At 37.7% G+C, this 20,815-nt stretch overlaps 1 protein-coding gene across 6 annotated transcripts in view; it reads left to right on the plus strand.

The window, feature by feature from the left end:
* MARK1 (microtubule affinity regulating kinase 1) overlaps positions 1 to 20,815 on the plus strand; it is a 153,603-nt gene that overhangs the window by 126,321 nt on the left and 6,467 nt on the right. For 4 of the 6 annotated variants that reach the window (XR_005010198.1, XM_036755228.1, XM_036755230.1 and 1 more), the window contains 3 exons: positions 9,682 to 9,782; positions 14,888 to 15,049; positions 15,831 to 16,085. Coding sequence is in view for 5 of the 6 variants with exons in the window: in XM_036755228.1 (XP_036611123.1) it covers positions 9,682 to 9,782; positions 14,888 to 15,049; positions 15,831 to 16,085 (518 nt within the window). In the remaining variant the exon portion in view is untranslated. The remainder of the gene's footprint in view (positions 1 to 9,681; positions 9,783 to 14,887; positions 15,050 to 15,830; positions 16,086 to 20,815) is intronic. The other 2 variants (XM_036755229.1, XM_036755231.1) reach the window with 1 other exon arrangement.

Raw genomic sequence — 20,815 nt, forward strand, 5'->3', positions numbered from 1 at the left:
CAGGAATCTTTCAAAGATTTTTTAGCAGATAAATGACATGATTGGAGCTATGTCATAAGAAAACTCTGGCAGTGTCATAGAGGGTGGATTGGAACAGAAAGTGGGTGGAGTTGAGAAACCAGTTAGGCTATTAAACTGAAGTCCAATAAAGAGGACCTGAGCTAGGGAGATGGCACTAGGCATGGAATAAAGGTAATAGAGGTGAGTCACACTAGTGACAAGAGTTGACGTGAGGGACTAGTTAAAAAAAGTGGAAGCTGCCCCGAAGTTCTTAGCATGGAATACTGGAAGAATGGTGGGTGTTGTTAGCAGGAATGGAGAAGCAGATTTCAGGGTAACTTCAGAGGATCTCAGAGTTGGAAGGGGAGGCCACATATCCCAATTTGCATATATTATTAGGCAGGTTTATCCATGCTGAATTTGAGGTGTTGGGGGAAACCCAGGAGAAGATACCTAGTAGAGAATTAGAGATGCAGGTCTGGGAGTCAGGAAAGAAAGGTCGAGATTACTAGAGAGCGATTGGAAGGCATCTGTGAGGAAAGATAGATGAGAAGAGGCCCAAGGACAGATTCTTGAATATATACACTGAGAGAGCTGCATGAAAAGGAATTGGAGAACTAGTAGTCAGAGAATAAAGAGGAGAAGCCAATCAGTGAGTAAGCATTCAGTGAACACCTGCTCTGTGCCAGGCACTGTGCTAAGTTCTGAGGATACAAGGAAAGGCAAAAAACAGCCCCTGTCCTTGAGGAGCTCACAATCCAGTGGGAGAGACAGCATGCAAACAACTACGTACAAACAAGCTGTATACAGGATAAATAGGAAGTAAGCAACAGAGGCCTTAAAATTAAGAGGGATTGAGAAAGTCTTCCTGTAGAAGATGGGATTTTAACTGGCATCTGAAGTGGAGGCAGAGAGGAGGGAGAGCATTCCAGGGATGGGAACAGCAAGAGAAAGTACTGAGAACAAAGAGACAAGGGTTAGTATCACTGCCTGAAAGGGTTAGACAAGGATGTTAGTATCACTGGCTGAAAAAGTATGTGGGGGTTTGGTATAAGGATTAAAAAGGGGGAGAAGAAGGGAGGTTTAGAGCCTTGAGTGCCAAACAGGATGTTATAATTGATCCTGGGAGGGGATAGGGAGCCACTGGAGTTTTTGAAGTGGGGATGGGGAGCGGAGTGACATGGTCAGATCTGTGCTTTAGGAAAATCACTTTGGTGACTGAGTGGAGGGTGGATTGGAGTGGAGAGAGACTTGAGGCAGGCAGACCCACCTGCAGGCTATTGCAGTAATCTGGGAGGACCTGCACCAGTGTGGTGTCAAAAGTGAGAAGGGGGAGTATATGAAAGAGGTATTGCAAGGGCGAAATCAATAGGTCTTAGCAACAGATTGGATAGGGGAAAGGGGTCGTAAAAAAATAGTGAGATGTCAAGGTTAATACCTAGGTTGTGAGCCTAGGTGGTTTGAAAGATGATGTTCTCTATAGCAATAGGGAAATTTTGAAGGGGGGATGGTTTAGGGAAAAATATAATGAGTTTAATTTTGTCCATAGTGAGTTAAATATGTCTGTCTAGTTCAGGATATCTGAAAGCTGGAGACGAGAGTTGGTAGGTCAGTAGAGAGGTTAGGACTAGGTAAGTAGATATGAAAATCATGAGCATAGAGAGGATAGTTCAATTTATGATGGGATCACCAAGTGAAGTAGTATAGAAGGGGAAAAGAGGACCCAGAAGGGAGCCCTAAGGATCACCCATGGCATGTAGGTATGACCTGGATGAAGATCCAGTGAAGTAGATTTAAGAGTGGTTAGTTAGATTGGGAGGAGAACCATGAGAGAGTAGTGTCATGAAAAGCTAAAGAGAAGAAAGTATCAAGAAGAGGGTGATGAACAGTGTCAAAGGCTGCAGAGAGGTTAAAAAGGATGAGGATTGAGAAAGGGCCATTGGATTTGGCAGTTAAGGGAATCATTAGTAACTTGGAGAGAGCTTCGAAGACAAAAAAGAATAGTTATGGAATCCCAAGGAAAGAGGAGGTTTCAAGAAGAAAGGAGCAATTAGCAAGTCATATGCTCCAGAAGGTCCACAAGAGTGAGGACTAAGAATAGGTCATTAGATTTGATAATTAGATGGTAATTAATCTCTTCTGGAGAGCAATTTCAGTAGAGCAATAAAGATAAGGTTTTTAGGGATTTGAGAATGAATGGATGGTTAAGAAATAGAAGTAGCCAAAAAATTATTAAGAAACAATATTTTTGGAGTAAAAAAGTTACTTCAAAGTGTATGGCATGGATGACTAGGGTATGGTGGATCCTATTAATAGGAATAGGGAAGCCAGAAGGAGAGGCAATTTTTTTGGATAAGTTCACAGAATCTCTGAGTTAGAAGGAGAACCCAGAAGCCACCTAGTCCAACTTGTATATCTTACACATTTTTTTTTACGTTGAATTTGAGGTGTTGGTGGGAAAAATAGGACTTGTCCAATAAAGAATTAGAACCGCAGATCTGGATTTCAGGAAAGAGATTGAGACTATTAGAGAGAAGGATGTGAAAGGTATGTGAAAGGAAAGTAAGTTTTTAAAACAAAAATAAGTTATTACATTTTTGTAGGAAAAAAATTTTTTAAAGCTGTTGGAGAGGGCTTTATTGAAGATAATTGATGGAGCAAGATTTCAGAGGAGGTAGGAATGGGATGGGATGAAACCATTTGCACTCATTACCACGGCAAGGCAGGAAGATACTCTTCCCTTTGAGACAGAGACATAAAAAGAGAAAAGAAGGGTTGTAAGAACTTACAGTGGATGACCACAGTCTTCTCAGTAAAGTAAGTGTTATGGTTTTTCAATTCAATAAATATTTAATTGCTTACTTTATATAAATCATTAGGGTGGAAATAAAGTTAGAGGCTCAAAAAGAGTGAAAGAGATGGGAGGTGATAAGTCATCAGCAAGAGATTAATAGTAGTGTTGCCAAGCACCAGTAAGGGCACTCAGCTAACAGCATTAATATGTAGTGGAATTAGTGCCATCGGCATATTATGAAAAAAAGCATAGTTCAACAGTTGGAGGAAAAACCAAAAAGTTAGCGTCTTGATTGCAATGCTTAAAAATGTGTAGTCAGTTAAAATTCACTGTCCTGGGTTTTGAGAATTTTACAAAAATACAACTATTAGCATAGTTGTGATTAACTTATAACCACATAATAACTAGATTATTTTCTTTATATATGAAAACTATGAAGCTATGAAAAGGGTATTAGGATGCCAGTTTTATATAACAAGGAAAAAAAGCAGCTTTCAACTCCTCAGGTATAGAAGAACTACCATAAGAATAGATGAATGCAACTGATTTTGTCTTCTAACTGACTTGCGGTGGTTCCTATTATATAGCTACTGTATTTAGTACTTTTTCCTTGACATATAACAACAAATATTCATATTTTCCTTTACAAAACAAAACAAAAAAGAGTTGAATATGAAACTGTGAATCTGTTTTGTACAGCTTAATTTTTTTTAAGATGTGGGGCTTATTAATAAATCAGAGGGTATTTGGGAAGTACTGGGTAAAGTATCATATTCATCACCTGAACACCAGCCAGAGTATGGTTGCCTGCCTATACCCACAGCACCATAGAAGTGAATTGGGCCCCATCCTATGTATCCAACTTTATTTCCAACTGCTCACTAATACCAGACCTCAGTTTTCACCCCGATTAGTGTCCCATAAACAGACCATGTGTAGCACTACTTCTGTGCCTTATGTTGTCCTCATTTCCTGAAATACCCTTTTCTGTGCCTTCAGCCATTACAAATCCCATCCCATCCTTCATCATTGAAGCATGCTGAAGTCCTCAGACTATCCTTGATCTTTCTCCTCTCTGTTCTTAAAACACGTTGGAGGATGAAATAAAAAACATGAAGTACTTTATAAACTTTAAAATACCATGTAATTATCACTATTATTGTCTTTAAACTATTTTTAGTCTAGACCTGTGTTTTATCAGTGTGGAGATAGAGAAGAGAAGGTGGCTAGTGGCACAGCGGATGGAGTGCTGGACTTGGAGTCAGGAAGACCAGAGTTCAAATCCAGCCTCAGATACTAGCTGTGTGACCCTGAACAAGTCATTTAACTGCTGTCTGCCTCTGTTTCCTCAACTGTAAAATGAGGATAATCCATTCTAATCCCAACTGTCATTTATTAAGGACCTACAAGATGCAAACACTAGGCTGCATATTGGCATTAGTTATTCAGTCAGCAAACATTTATTAGGCACTAACTATATGCCAGGCACTCTGCTAAGTGCTGGGGATGCCAAACAAACAACAACAAAAGGCAAAAGGCAGCACTGTCCTCAAAGAATTCATAATCTAATGGGGAAAGATAACACATAAAAAGAAATTGGGCAGGACAGTGGAGTGAGGAGGAACAGGACGAAAGAGTTTAACTCCTTTGGCTGGATGGGAAATGATGAACTGGCCACCCTGGGCTCGCTCCTTAAATGGAAGCTCCTGGAGGAGCTCTTCAATGTCCTCCCTGTCCAGTCAGGAATACTGAGAAGGTGTCAGATTCAGAGTATATGTGATCTTGCAGGAATAAGATTTTCTGGAACCAGTCGTGTCCAGGAGAGCAGCCATATGGGAAACAAGGGTGTTACAATGACCAAAAAAAAAAAAAAGGCAGTCCCTACCCTTAAAGGAGCTTACGTTGTAATGAGGGAGAGGGAGGGAACGGAATTGGATACAGTCTGTAGGCAAGGAAGTATGTGCGTGGTGATTTGAGGAGTAAGGAGAAAAAGTACTGGCTGGAAGAGTGTTTGCAAGGGAGGGATGTGCTGTAAACTAAGAAGGGCTAGTAGGTAGAAGCCAGAATGTGAAGGGCTTTAAATGCCAAGCCGAGGAGTTAATCAGTAGATATTAAGTGCCAGGTACTGTGCCAAGGCCCAGGGATGGAAATAAAAAGCAAGACTGTCCCTGCCTTCAAGATGCTTACAGACTAATGGGGGAAGACACACAAAAGGAAGGTGAAAAGGGTGGGGAAGGGAGGATGGTAGAGAGGGATAATGCACCTGGTGTGGGGGCAGGATAGAGAATCCAAAGAAGTCCAAAAGCAGTGTAGCTGGTGGGAGATAGAAGATTGTGCCAGACCCCCACCTTAAATGGAGACTCTGGAGCCTATGTCTCTGTCCTCTAGTCACAGGGTCCAATCAGAGGGGCAGAGAGGACTGATGAAATGTGAGCCAGAAGGCTGATTCAGTCAGGCAAGATAAGGAGATTTCCTGCTCATTGAGTTGCTTTGAGGAAAGAAGGCATGATGAAATCCAAGGGCAGTGTAGTTGGTGGGAAATGAAGAGCCCTGGAGTCCATGGCCTTGCTTTCCAGTCAGAAGGTTCAGTCACAGGTGCAGAAGGTGCTGAGGAGATATTTAGATAAAATTTTTATCATCCTAAATGTTGGATGTTTTATACTAGAGGCCATAGGAAGCTGTAGAATATTCTTGAACATGGCTCTGTACGTGGTCCAATTCATGTTTTAGAAAGATTATTCTGGCAACTCTGTGGAGACAAGATTGGAAGTTGGCCATCCATTTTGGAGTTTGTTCTGATAGTCCAAATAAGATACGATAACTACCTGAGCTAGAGTGATAGCTGAGTAAGAGAAAGGGGGCAAATATGAATCATGGTGGGCATGTAGAATCAAGATGTTATTAACCGGTTTTTCGGGGTAAAGGAAGAGTCAAGGATGACTCCAAGGGTAGAAATCTGAGTAAATGGAAAGATGATGGTGTCCTCAACGGAAATAGGGTAAGTTCAAAGGAAGGATGGTTTTAGCTAGGGAAGATAATAAATTTCATTTTGGACATGTTTGAGGTAGATTGCTATGGGACATTCAGCTAGTGTTTTCTAACAGGCAGTTGGTGATACAGGACTGGCGTTTAAGGAAGCAGCCAGGACTGGATAGATAGATGCAGGAGTCATCCTGCATAAAGATGATCATTGAGGCCAGGGCTAGTGATGAGACTGTGGAGAGAGACGAGAAGCCTCAAGATAGAACCTTTTGGTTCACCTGTGTTTAGGTGACAGGACGTAAATCTAGCAAGGTAAGAGAACTAGGAGAAAGAAGTGTCATGAAAATACAAGGTGAAGGAGATAGCCAGCATGAACTACATCATACTACAGAGAGGTTAAGAAGGACGAGGACTAAGAAGAGGACACAGGATTCAGCAATTAATAATTTGTCTGTAACTTTGGAAAAGACCCTACCAGGTTCATCTGTATCACATTCTTATCTCTCCCTCTGAGGCAAACGTATAACTGGTACAGTTAATATTTTGGAGATTAAGTAGTATTGAGCTGAGGCAATGTGGAAGTAGGTGCTGAATTTGGAATCAGGAAGACTTGGATCCAAACCCCACCTCTCCCCTTTGCTTGCCATCTAACCATAGGCAGGTCACTTAACTTATTTGAGCCTCAGTTTCCTCATCTGTAAAATGGGAATAATATATCTATAGTATTTATTACACAAAGTTGTGAGGTTCAAATGTGATCATGATTGTAAAGCCCCTAGCAAATCTTAAAGCAGTAGTAGTAAAATGCCAGATTTTACTTAAATCACATTTGTTTGACAGTATTTTAAAAGATAAACAGGAAAATGTCAAGCATCATGCCTGAGAGGAGAGATCTTTTCTAATCATAATTTTTTACATTCTTGTGGAATGTTTCCAAAACTTCAGTATATGAAGACTATTGACTATTGACTAAATTTTTTTTGTGTTGTGAACCCCTTTAGCCATCAGGTGAAGCCTATAGATCAGGAGTAGGGAACCTGCAGCCTCGAGGCCACATGGGGCCACCTAGGTCCTTGGGTGCAACCTTTTGACTGAGTCCAAGTTTTACAGAACAAATACTTTTATTAAGGAGATTTGTTCTGTGAAGTTTGGATTCAGTCAAAGGGCTGCATTTAAGGACCTAGAGGGCCACATATGGCCTCAAGGCTGCGGATTCCTGACCCCTGCTATAGACCCTTTCTCAGAATTGTTTTTAAGTTCATAAAGTAAAATACATAAGATTACAAAGGAAATCAATTAATATTGGAAATACACTTGTTATCAAAAATATTGTTAAGAGGAAGTTCATAGACCCCATGTTAAGAACTACTGCTGATACTACTAGTTAAGGATGTTTCTTGAATGTTAATCAGGCTTAAATAAAATAATGAATGTAAAAAAAAGTGTATGTATAGCATATAAAACAAATTTTTAACCCTTCCAGGACAGTCTCAGCTCCTAATACATTTAATGCTTTGTTTTGCAAGGAATTTTCTATACAGAACATTAATGAAACTCTTATTTATATCAAAAGGTCTGTAATGTTTTCTGGATTTGAGCATTGGAACAAATGTGTTCAATTGCTCCAACTGTTATGTATGAAAAAAAAATATAGGATAATAGAAAACCATAGACAACCCAGTCTTAGCTCACATTCCCTATGACAGGTTTCCTTCTGTACTGATAGACCAAGATAATTTGACCCATATAATTTAATTCAAAAAAATTTTAGCAAATATACAGATCTCTATGCTCATTGGCACTACATTGCATCTAATAAGGACATGAACATTACATTAGAAAATTTTATGGACTTGCCCATTTCATAAGTAATGGGGGAAGTTAGGTTACCTAGTTTGATACATTTTTGGCAGTTGATGGCAGTTAGAAAGTATTTAAATTGGTACTTCTTAAAAATGTGTATAGCACTTTAAAGTTCATAAAGAAAGCACTTTACTCACAACAGCCCTATAATGTAACTTTCTCAGCCTTCTGATTAATCTTGTACTTTAATATTCATTTCGCCTACACAGTATATAGTATTTCTAACCTCCAAAATTGAAACTATTTTATTCTCACAGAATCACATTGAGAACTTATTAACAAATTGGGTCTTTTTTTTTTTTTAAGCAGAAACAGTTTCACTTACTGGGAAACTGTTTCATTATACCAGTAAAAGGTTCTGAAGTTGTGACAAATTTTTTTCCAACCAAATATTAGGAAAAGAAGATTATTTTTAAAAAAGGAAAGGTTTACTGGCAAACCCTGGATTTTTATTACATAGCTCCAGATTCCAAGGCAGCAATTTACATAAGTGCTCAAGGGTTGTCACCTTATGAGCAGAAAAGTCTTAAGCTTTTTCCAAGTGGTTATATTGAAAACTGTATTGCTTTAATGTATCTCCTCTTTTTAGGGAAGGTATAGGAGAAGGTCGCAAGAGATTTCCATCTCCCAACCTATCTCTTCAGTTTCTTCTTACTTCCACTTACATCAGACAAGTTCAGGCAAATATTTTCATCCCCTCACTTAGATTAAAATAGTGGATCTCTCCATGATGTAATTTAGAATTGTCCAGTCCTTGTTTACTATGGGTCACATCCATCTAAATTTAACATGAAAAATGCCCTTTGTAAATTTATCTTGTTTTCAACTATTTTCCATTTAGTTTGCTTTTTACACTCATGATGCAGTTAATCCCAGAAGTTACTCCTTTCAGCTGAACGTACTGTTGAGATTAAGACCCACTCAATTTTGTTTCTGTTGCCCTTGTGTATTTTTTTATGTACTGGTTGATCATAGGCACTAAATATTATGAATGAACAATGTGATAGCAACATAAATTTTTGTAGTTTTTATATTTAAACATTGGTTTAAGTTGACTATATTATTCTAAAGTGCAGTAAAACTATGCTTAATGCTAAGAGAATTAAATGTTTTCATTAGTTGAATTTTCTAATTAACTGGAGATTAAGTAGAAAATCTCTTATTGTTAAAAAAAAGTATTTCTGAAGTATAGTAGCACTCTTTCCAGTCTTTATAAGTATGTTATAGTAAGCATATTTAAATCCTCCTTTAGTAACTGAGAATTTTGAAGTTCCATAAGGTCATGATTATGAAAACCCTTTTTCATTATGTTGTACTCTAAAGTTAGGAGTAGGATGGGGATTAGCAGACTAAAATCCATGTACCAAAGATGACTTATAAGAAGATTTGGGGTAGCATGACATCTAGGACTGGGAGTTGTACAAAGAAACCTATGTGGGTGTACACATGGCAGAAAGATGCCTGCCCTAATAGTCACCCCCCTCTTTCCATTTTCATCCCAGAACCTCCACCTGCCTGTAATTGATTTGTTTCACTGCCACCAGGATGAGGCTTAGGATCAAGATATCCCTCGTCAGATGTTGATGAACTTTGTGAAGCATGTATTCACAGGAGACATCTCCTGGGGGAACTGACTTACCTAACAATTCCATTCACCCACAAAGACTTCTCGAGAAAGTAGTGACTGATAGGTAATAGCTATGTGATCAGGGTGAATTATTGGCACAGCACAACCCATTTACCCCTACTCTGAAAGATTGCTAACACCTGATGTAGGAGATTGGAATGAATTTTAAGTGACACCAAGGTAAACACTAGAATTTGCTTTTTTGACCTAAACTCTAATTTGAATATATTCTCTTATAAATTGCTTGTTTACTCTTAAAGACTAAAGGAAAAACAAATTAAATCAGAGTAATTGAGAGTTCTGGTTCATTAAAAGTTTACTGTATTTTTTTTTCAATATAATTTGCAGTTTATACATTATCTGAGTTTCCCAAAATTTATTTGAAATTGAAAAATTAAATCTTTCTTTCTTACAGAACAATGTTTTTCCTGGAAGTGGTATGACAAGAAGGAACACATATGTTTGTGAAAGGACTACAGATCGCTATTCTGCTATACAGAATGGGAAAGACAGCAGGTAATAAGTAATTTGAGTTGTAGTATAACATAGCAAATTTGATATTGAACCAGATCAGTTCTATTCCTAGAACTCTGTGAGTAGCATTCTGTGGCCTGGTAACAAGAATTAGAAGAAATAAATAGTTGGTGGACTGAGAGTTTATAGCCCAAACATTATGAAAAGGTATAGGACAAATGGAGCCTGAGGATTAACTTAAATTGGTTGACTGGAGTCTGTGATAGGGAGGGAAGCTCGATGTGATAGATCTGTGGTATAGGGATCAATGACACTGATGAAGACAGTCACAGAAATGGTAAGTCATTTCTGTGGTCATAGGATCATAGAGTTAGAGCTGGAAGAGACCTTTGAGGGAATCTAATCTAATCCTCTCTTTTTTCAAATTGAGAAATCTGGGGCCTAGAAAAATGACATTTCTTGTTCAGAGTCACACACAGTCAAATATCTTCTCCCCCACCCCCCATGTAGCACCTCTGGCTATTTGGCTCTTTCTTTAGATTTTCCCTTCCTTCCACAGTAATCACTTCCCTTCTGTACTCTATCCGTTTTTTCCTCTTGTTCCATTATTTTCTAGTTCAGCTTTTCTTTCTTGCTTGTACTTATTCTGCTTTCTTATCCCCTCCTCAATCCCACTTTTCTCTCCCTTTCTGTTTTCCTTTCCCAGAACTTATTTACAGTCATCCCTTTCTAAACTTAAAGGGTAGGATTGTTAGAAGAAAGAAAAAGTAAAATATTAAGTCAGTTTCTTTTCCATTTTTCCCCAGACCATGTTAGAAAGAACAAAATCCTTACGGGAAGCTTAGAGACAGTATTTCATCTCCTAAAAAAAAAAGAGAGAATTTTTTTTTTTTATAAATAATAGAAAATCAAGACAAAACACAGTAAATAACTGTTAGACCCTAAACCTATGCCACTTTTTATTGCTTATTTAAAATGCTGACTTTGTGATTAAAATCTTAAATAACTATTTCTCTGTTATATCTCAAAACACAACTTTATAGAATGACCATAATTTGAATGGTGTTGTTTTTCTTTATTTTCCTTGTTGAATGAGAATGAAAGAACTTTTAAGCTTTTAATAATGAGTACAAATGCTAAGGGTTTTACTTTTTATTTACATAAAAATTGGCATAAAATCAGTATTTCAACTGCTAATTCTTGTCCCCAACATTAGTAAAATAGTAATTTCTTTTTAGTAATTAGGTATAATTAGCAGTAATTTTAAAATCCAACTGCTGTTTGGTTATTTTAAGTAATTAGGCATAATTAAAGGTAATTTTAAAACCCAACTACTGGAGTGGGTTTTGTTTGTTTTGTGCTTTTGGGTGGGGGCCGGATAAGGAGGTGTCACATAAGTTACAGAAACAGTTTTGTATACTAGAAGAGCATTGCAGTCAGAATCAGAAGACCCATATCAACACCTGTTACCACTTGGCGACTTTATTTTAACTCTCTAGGTTTCAGTTTCCCAATCTGTAAAAAGGAATCAGTCTAAGGGATCCCTAAGGTCCCTTCCAGCTGTGAAATTATAAAATTGTATGAACATTTATCAGTGCAAGTTAAAAGGATTATTAGGCCAAATCTTACGAAATTCTATTTACTCTTCTACCATTAACTTAATGGCATTTCATTTTTCATATTTCAATTTCTTTTCCTATTACCTAGAGATAAAATATATTGTGAACTTCCTGAAAACTGGAACAATGTCCTGTGTATCTTTTTATTCCCCTTTCTCTAACCTCCCACTCCACCCACACCAACCTGACACAATACTGAAGCAACAGTGCTTTGCACCCTTCTACAATTTCATAATTAGCCTTCTGGAGCTGCTATGATCAAGAAATTCATCTGAAATTCAGTCTGTCACTGGCCCAGTACTCAAAAACTTTCTCTCTCGTGTTCAGAGATGCCCCAGGGACTCTGTGATGAAACATCAGAGAAGGACTTTATAGTGAAGGCCACACATAAGTACTGGGCACATTTAAGCATAATTCTCCATCTTCATTGCCCCCATGTGTGTTGGTAAGCAAAATGGTCTCCTTAGCACTTAGTTCAACAAGTGCCCTTAAAGAGTTTGACTTTTGTTTGCTTTGAGTAATTCAGTGTATTTCATTGAGTCTTACTAAGTGCTAAGCCCCAGGCCCAAACCCCTGTTAAGTGTAAAACCTGTGTGGGTGTGGATTGGCAACTAAGGTGGGGCCCAAAGTGGGGCTAACTCCAGGGAGGGCCTAGTTTACATGTCTGGGACAACAGAGGCTTTTAGACCATGTGGGTTTAAGTCTCCTCTTTGTGATGATTCTAGGTCATGTGGGTGAGTCGCATGTGTGACTCACCCCTGATGCTGAAAAAGATATAAAACTAGGGGTTGGCCTCCTTTTCCTTGGAGCTCTTTGGTGCAGCAGTGGTGGCACGTGTGACTCTGGGCCAGCCCTTGTTCTGAGCTGAACCCAGATGTTGGTAACTATTGAGCTCCCGGGCTGAACTTAGATGTTGGTAACTATGAATCTGTATTGGGTCTGTCTGTTGATGTTTGTACTTTGTTTGTAATTTGCTCTGAAGTTCAGTGTGCTGGTCTCTTCCCCAGAACTAAGTGAATGATATTTGTGTGCTGAATTAAAGTAAGCTTGTCAAACCCCTTCACCTTGCTTTCCTTAGTTAAGCAGATCAAAAGAACCTGTGCTGTTGGCAGCTTTCTAGGTGCTGGCTGTGGGTGGATCTTATGCCCCCACAGAAGCTGCTAGCCGGATTATTGAAACACCATGGAGGAAAACTTTGGTCCTTAATGAGATTTTCCTATACAATAAGGATAAAAAAACTCATTCTCTCTTCTTCCCACTGATAATGGCTTGACTCTGGTACTGATGATGTCTCCTTAAAACTCCCTTAATGAGCTTAACTCCTATGATAAATTGTGAAGTCTTGATGCTGCCCTAGGTTGCCCCATTGATACCACATTAAAAATGACTAATTGATTCAGATTTAGAAGGACTTCAATAGTTATCTGGTCTGCCCTCTACTGGAAAAAGAACCATTTCTACAACGTACCTGGCGAGTGTCATCTCACCTTTGCTTGAAGGCCATCAATGAGAGAGAACCCTCCACCTTGTGATATAACCCATTCTAGTTTTTGATAGTCCTAGTTGTTAGGAATTTTTTTCTTATATCAAGCCTAATTTTCCTCTTTGTATCTTCCAGTCTTTACTAGTAGTTCTATCTGAGGACAAGCAGAACAATTAGTTACTAAGCACCTCCTGTATTCCAGTCACTGTGTCAGGCGCTCTTCCTCCATATGACTGCCCTTCAGATATTTGAAGACCACTATTATGACCCTGCAAGTCTTCTCCAGGACAGATATCCCCCAGTTCCTCCATCTCTTCTTTATATGACATGAACTTGAAACCCCTTCATTTGCCCTCATGGAGATACTTCAGGGTACTACTGTAAGTTCAAAGAACTAGTTCTATAGGGTAGGACTCTGGAAAGTAGGGCAAACTGAAGGAACAGGTTGCTAGACAATTCAGTAACTCATCAATTCATTGAGGTCTGACTCAATAGATCTATATTACAGATATGGTACTACCACAAAATGCATTAAATTGAATTAAATAAAGCATTTATTAAGCCTTACTATGTGTCAAGCAATAACCTAGGTGGTTTTCCAGGCTTCCCTCCAGATATCCTAATCCACATAAGTCCAATTGACTTTTTTTATCTGACCTATTCACCTTCTGTGTTTTTTATGTCTCTGTTCTCCCTTTTAAAGGCCAAATCCAAGGGTATATCCCAAGTGCATGATCTGACAGTAAATCAGTCATTCTTACTTAAAGTTAGTGTCTGTCCAGCACAAGGAAAGGGAGTCCCAGCTTATCAAAGAATTAACCTTGGGGAAAGAATTTCACACTTGGTTAATGAGATATCATTAATACCAAGTCCAAGTAATTAACATTAAAGACACTGAGGCCAGGAAAATGCACTTTCTGTAAGTGCTTCATAAATGGTTATTGAAGTGACCTGATAGAATTGACTTGACCACTTTACAAATCAAGTATAACGAATAAGAAGGTAAAGGAGTTTTACCCTCCTTAGTTCCAATAATAATAATAGCTAACATGGAATGATCTTTAAGGTTCAAAAAGCACTTTACTTACATTATCTCATTTGTTCCTCAAAACTGCCCTGCAAAGTAGATGCTCTTTATCGCCCCCATTTTACATATGAGAAGCCTATTGATTTGCCCGGTCACATGGCTAGTACTGTGATTCACCAGATTGCTCTGCCTTTACTGCCTCTGGACACTTCAGGAAGCTGGTGGGAATTTTTGCTGTTATTGAATTCCCTAAACTGTAGCTAGGCCTTGGCCATCAAGCTCTTGTTTGTAAGTTCATATAATGATTAGGAGTCGTATCAGTTCTACTTCCCGGTTATAGGACTTCATTCAGGCCGTTTCTTTCACCTGTCTAGGCCATCATTTTCACATCTGTATAATATGAAGATTCTGCATATTAGGCAGACTCTTAGGGAACCTGAGCATGTGTGATGCTAATGCCAGAGGGCCAGATTAATATGAGCTGAGCTAGATGGAATCTGAGCCATGTCTGTGTAATATGAAAATTAGGAAAGCAAAAACTTGATCTCTAAAAATCCCTTCCATTATAATAGTCTACCATTTAATTGATAATTAGTGAAGGTGTATTGATGTTTTTGCTAGAGATTTTATTTTTACCAGCTTGGTGCTCCTCGTTATTCTGTTATTAGTAACCACAATGACAAGATATCCTAAACTTTGAGTCTTAGGAAGAAAAAAATAGTCTTTGATCTATTACTTCATCCTTTATTTTTTAATCCATTTAAAAGCAACAAAAATAATTTCATAACCTACTTAAGCACTTTACCATGGAAACTGGTGACAAAAATTATACAACATACTTTTAGCTGGAATGGCATTAATTATGTTGTATTAGTCATAAGTAATTGTTAATGTCTCTAAAGTGTTTAACTTTTTTATTCAGTTTGGTTTATCTGTAGAAATCTCTTTAGTCAAGGCAAATTTCGGTTTCTTTTCCTTTTCATATTTCCATGGCTTTCCTGATGACTTATGCTCAAAGTCTGACAGAAATGTCTGCAAGTAGCACATCTTCTGCAGGCTCAGCCATCACTTCTGCTGCACCATCTACACGGCCTCGACACCAGAAGTCTATGTCTGCCTCTGGCCACCCTATAAAAGTCACATTGCCAACCATCAAAGATGGCACTGACTATCGACCAGGGTAATGTGCTATGTGCATCCTATTTCCTTTTCTTATGAAGTATAGAGTGCCATACCTCAGGGATTAGGAGTGTATGAGTTGTCATTAGTGTTCTGCCACTTACTGCTTAGGCAAGGCTGTTAATCTTCCTACTCCTCAGGTCTTTATTGTACAAAAATAAGATGTGGGGAGAATTGTGCTTCACACTCAGGTGCCTTCTAGTTCTAAAACTCAGTGGCTCTGTGATGTCAGAATTGTTGTTGTGCCCAGTTTTCTTAAAGAATGTTGCCTCTCTACCCGTGAGCATTTTAATCATTTGGTATTATGTTAGTTAACACGTAGCCATTTGATATTTATTCATCGAGGCCTAAATTTATCATGAGTAGTTGTATTTAGAGTTAAGGAGTTTTGGGGGGGCTTGTTTGGTTTTTAGTTCTACAAAACTTCAATTAGAATAATTTGATATATGGGCACTATCATGGATTTAGCACTCTTGGTGCTGAAAGAGTTATACTTCATATGTAGTTTACAAATTGAGAGTACTATAGTTAAACATTCTGAGCTTTGCATTTTCTTAATATTTAAATGATTTAGGATTTTTGATATTCTAATGATAAGCATTCAAAAGATATATCATTTTAAAAATTATTCCTAAAAATGAGATCGCCTCTGACCATTTATGGTGAGAAGAGTAGATTGATGCCAAAGGGAAGTTCTGCAAATTTTCCTTCTAGCTTCAAGTGTGACTCCTGGGTGAATGATTTTTCTGTGTCAACCTGAATAACATCTTAATTTTTCCCAGCAGTACCACTCAGAGAGTTCCTGCTGCTTCCCCATCCGCTCATAGTATTAGTGCTAGTACACCAGACCGAACCCGTTTTCCTCGTGGAAGTTCAAGTCGAAGTACTTTTCATGGTGAACAGCTCCGAGAACGACGGAATGCTACTTACAATGGACCACCTGCTTCACCATCACATGAAACTGGTACATTTTCACATGCCAGAAGGGGGACATCAACTGGTATAATAAGCAAAATAACTTCCAAGTTTGTTCGCAGGTCAGTACCAATATACTGTTATAGTTACATTTTATAGATTTAGTATAAGGAATCAAACACAAATTAGCTTTTGTCAGCAGAATTTGTATAGCACAGTGATTTTTCACAGAAATGTTATGATGCCATGGAATTTTGTAGAAGTTTTTAAAATAAAATTTTCAGCATAAAAGAAATCCATTAAATAGAAATGAAATCAAACTAATTGAAGGCAAAAAAAAAATTTAAAGAAAATGTCTGATAGAAATATAGCATAAATGTGTACTTCTTACCTGCGTTTTAACAGATAGTACTATCACCAAAGAATATTGAAAATTGTACATTCAGTATAAATTAGAAAAAACAAAGTATTAAATTTATATCTTTAGTTTGCTTTCAAACTTCCATTGTCCAATTCTGTGGTTATTATTCAGCATAATTTTTAAATCTGTTTTTCTTATGTCTTTAAAATTATGCTATTCTTATGTTCTTTCTCTTCTTTCATTTTTTCTGTGCATAAAAATTCTATAATAGGAATTAGATGAGTTATAGGTACAATAAATATGCATCATAAAAGAAGACATAGTAACTAAAAACCTCTACAATCCATTTAAAATAGTAAAAATTATGTTGTTTCCTATAAGATGGAAAAACTATACTGAACATTTTAATTATAAAAGGGACCCCAACATAATATAAATACACATATAGCACCACAGAACATAACCACTGAGTCATAAACTTTTTCTATCTAAAATTAATGTGCTAGCTATAATATCAACATTATATTTTAATTAACTTAATTTAGCTTGCCACCTTATGTTTTAGAAGAGCTTTGGGGGGATGATTGTAATAGCCTTTATCCTTTTAAATTTTGTTTAGGAAAGTTGGAATTGTTGCCTTTCCCCTCCCAATCTCCACCCCACATAATTAATTTCTTTATATCAAGGACCTTAGAGTCATGCTTAAATTTGGAATCCTGCTTTTCAATAATAATTATGGGCATGTCATAAGAGTTTAGAGGGCTCTCTTTGGCCCTCCTCTACCCCATTCCCGCCTTGACATATAGTTAGACATGCACACACACATCAAGAACAACTTTAAATGAACGGTATAAGAAGCCATGAAAGGTCAGTCAAAGGAACGTCTGGAAGGAAGGCAGGGTGGGATAGTTACATTCCTTAGCCTTGATCTGATTTTGGAGATTTTTCTGTATGCATCAGTATTAATCTCTGGCCCTTTTTATACCAGCTTGCTGATCTATTAAATGAGGAAATCAGACTGGGTGATCTCCCGTATACCTTCTAGCTCCAAACTTTTAAAGTTCTGTGGTCATATCCAGTGCAATGTAAAAGGACTGGGAATCAGATATGTCAGGGAGACCTTCTTCATCCCTTCCCACTATTCCCCAGGGCTGGGTCTAATGAATGGGTAAAGAAATCAAAAGGTGATGTCTAAGAATTCAGTAGACCGTATTGAATATGTGGAGTGAGAATGAAAGTGTTTATAGAACCATATAGGTATGACTGTAAGCATTCATATACATAAATTTCAGTTTCACCCCCAAAATGAGGTCTCTCTCTCTCTCTCTCCCTCCCCCCTTCTCTTTTTCTCTTTTTTTCTCTTTCTGCCTCCCCCATTTCCTTATTCATCTGAGCATTTATTAAGTATCTAATATGTGCCAGGCATTGTGTTAGAGTATACAAAGACGAAAAGACAACCCCTCCTCTTCAGCAGCTTACGTTCTATTGTGAGGAAACATCGCTTGTATGTGGAATGTTAAATACAAATTACATGCAAAGAAATTTTCAAGTGAGAGGACACAAGTCTAAATACGAAGGGCAATTTGAAACTATAGCACAGGTTAAAAACAAACAAAAAACTTTATTCCTGATTGTTCACTAAGCACCGTACACCATGTTTTTCTTATATTTCTGTTATATAACAATGACTTTATCACAGTCAGCATAGCGTAAGCAGAGGAGCATTGGTCTAGGAGACTAGAGACTTGCATGTCTCTGCCACTAATTATTTATATGACTTTAAACACATCACATGATCTTCTGGGACCCTATTTTCCTCATCTTTCAAATGAAGGAGTCCTTATAGATTTAAAATTCTTCATGTATTTCCTTTTAACAGTTATTCTTAAAGGATTTAAGTTACTGCTTACTAAAATGTATTTAACTATTAAAACTAAATATTTTCCTTTTAGAAGAACTTTAGCAGATATTATTCTGGGTTTTTTGTAAAGGGTAGGAGGAAGGCTACTGTTCATTCAATCTTCTGTAGAGTCACTTTCATTCCTTTCATATGATAAATTAAAAGTACTTACCTGATTCCCAAACTTTAATACATACTTCAATTTTAGAAGATAGATTTTTAAAATTTATAACTACCCAGTTGGCATGAGATTAGTGTAATTCACTGAAGTCACAATGAAGCCTACAAGAGCAACAATATCTAGACATGAGCCTCTATATAATAGCTGTCAGTTCTGCCTCCATGGGCTTTCTTGTGTACATGACCTTGTCTCCAGGTGCACAGCCACCACCCTATCCTCAGGCCTTCCTCACCTCTCTCCTAGACTATTTCAATAACCTTCTAATAGGATTCCTTACTTTTGATCTCTTCCCCTCTAATTTATACTCTTCCCAGCTGCCAAAATAATATTCCTAAAGCTCAAGCCTAATCAAGCATCTTCAATAGTTCAGTCCTTCAATCCCATAATATAATCATAGGATAAAATACAAATTCACCAGCTTGGTATTTAAAGCCCTCTCTAATCTGACTCCAGCTAACTTCTCTAGGTTTATTTCACATCGCTTCCCTTTACTTACTCTTTGTTCAGTCAGGCTGGCCCACCTGGCTCCTTTCCCCGCCTGTCATTCCATCTCCCACCTCTACAAAGCCCATCTTGCATGTCTTTAGCTTAGGCTCAACTCAAGTTTCACCTTCTATGAGAAGTCTTTCTTGGTCCCCCAAGTTACTGATATTTTCTCCTTCCTCAAATTATATTGTATTTATTTTTCTTTGTATCTAGAACTATCACAGTGTCTTCTGTGTCCTTTAGTAGTTTAGTGCATCGGTGATTGATTAATTGATCTGGTACTCCTTCAGCAGATGCAGATTGCAACCTGTCCCTCCCTTTTCATCTTATGCAACACTCATCCATTCTTGGCTCCCTCCCTTCCTTTCCCAATAGGAAATCCATAAAACATGTAGAGGACCGTATTCCAGATCTCAGCATTACTTGGGTTACCCAGAGAGGATTCAGGTTATCTGCTAGTTATTACTCACTGTCATTAAATGACTGACTCATCTCTCTTTCTGGTCATCTATCCATTTGGTGTCTTTAACACCTCTTTTCTCATGCATTTTATCATCAGTGTTTTAGTTTAGTCTATTTATGTCCACCAAGTGTCTCTCCATTGCCTACCTTGGGGCAACCTGCAATTTTTATTCGTTGGAGATTGTGATATTCCATGATTCACATCAATACAAAATCACTGGAAGAATATATGTAGTAAAAAGATTGGGTGAGTTTTGTTTATAGGAGAAACTTACTATCATTGAAAGTACTCAACAGTTTCCCAAATGCGATCTAACTTTCTCTTGTTCTATTTTAGGCTTAATTCATTGCCCATCTACTTCATTTTTCTAAAATATATATCCCAGTGGACTAGCTCTATAGCTTTTCCGTCCAACTGCACATTATAGTCTAAAGAGGGATTCTTAATTTCCTGTGTGGTTAGGTTAGGTTGAATTATTTTGCATTTTTATGGATCTCATTTAGGAGGCTCTGCTATATTCTGGGACTTGATGTAATAATCATAATATGATCCACAAACAGAAGCATCAGGAAGTCCTTACTATCTATAGGGAATACCTCTTCCCTTTGTACTCTATTTGTCCTCTGTATCAGTAGCAAATACCCTTGTTAACCCTATGTGTCACTGTTTTATGCCTCACTTGATCTTAACCAAAAGGTTTTCTAAATTGTTACTGTTATGTGTGTAGCATCTATCAAAAATCATGTAGAATCTTAACGTTTGCCTGGAAGACATCTTGTTGAGGAAGAGCCATTAAAGGTGTATTTTGCCCATGTTTTAGATGCAGTGGCATCTTGTGTTCTGTGTGTCCTTATGAAGATGTATTCCCTTCTGTAGCATTTTGGTATTTTGAAGTTGCAACTAAGTTGTATTGTACAGGTGATGCTGAAACATTGGGCTCAGTGCAGGAATAGGGCCCTTAATAATCCTGAGTCAGTGACAGAATAGGCCACAATTAATTGCTCTTCCTCATTTGTAGTAGTTAAGAACATTCACATGGCATACTAATTAATGGCATTAGCATGGACTATGCAGTGTGCAGTATGCATGTATTCCAGCCTTATAATTCTATGTGTTCAGTTTTATTCTCAGATTTTCAGTCCTTCATACTCCTTGGTTCTCCCTCTCTCTCTTATTCCTGTAGACTTCCTCTCTTTGTTATCTCTGAGATCAAAAGAAATTAATCACACACAACAGCTTCTGTGTGACTAGCAACAGAAATAGGCATACCCAGTTGCCAGGGCCTCTTTTTAGTAACACTTGAAAACTAAGAAACTTCTTACAGTCTTTGAGAACCAATAAAATTAAAGTACAAAGTACCACTAAGTGAAAAATCAGATTACTGAGGAAAAGTTAAAGAAGTTCGAATAATTAAGACTGGGAAGGCAAAAGAAAAAGACAACAACTTAATAACTATCTTCA

Source organism: Trichosurus vulpecula, chromosome 4 (assembly GCF_011100635.1).
Source record: "Trichosurus vulpecula isolate mTriVul1 chromosome 4, mTriVul1.pri, whole genome shotgun sequence".
NCBI classification, from domain to species: Eukaryota; Metazoa; Chordata; class Mammalia; order Diprotodontia; family Phalangeridae; genus Trichosurus; species Trichosurus vulpecula.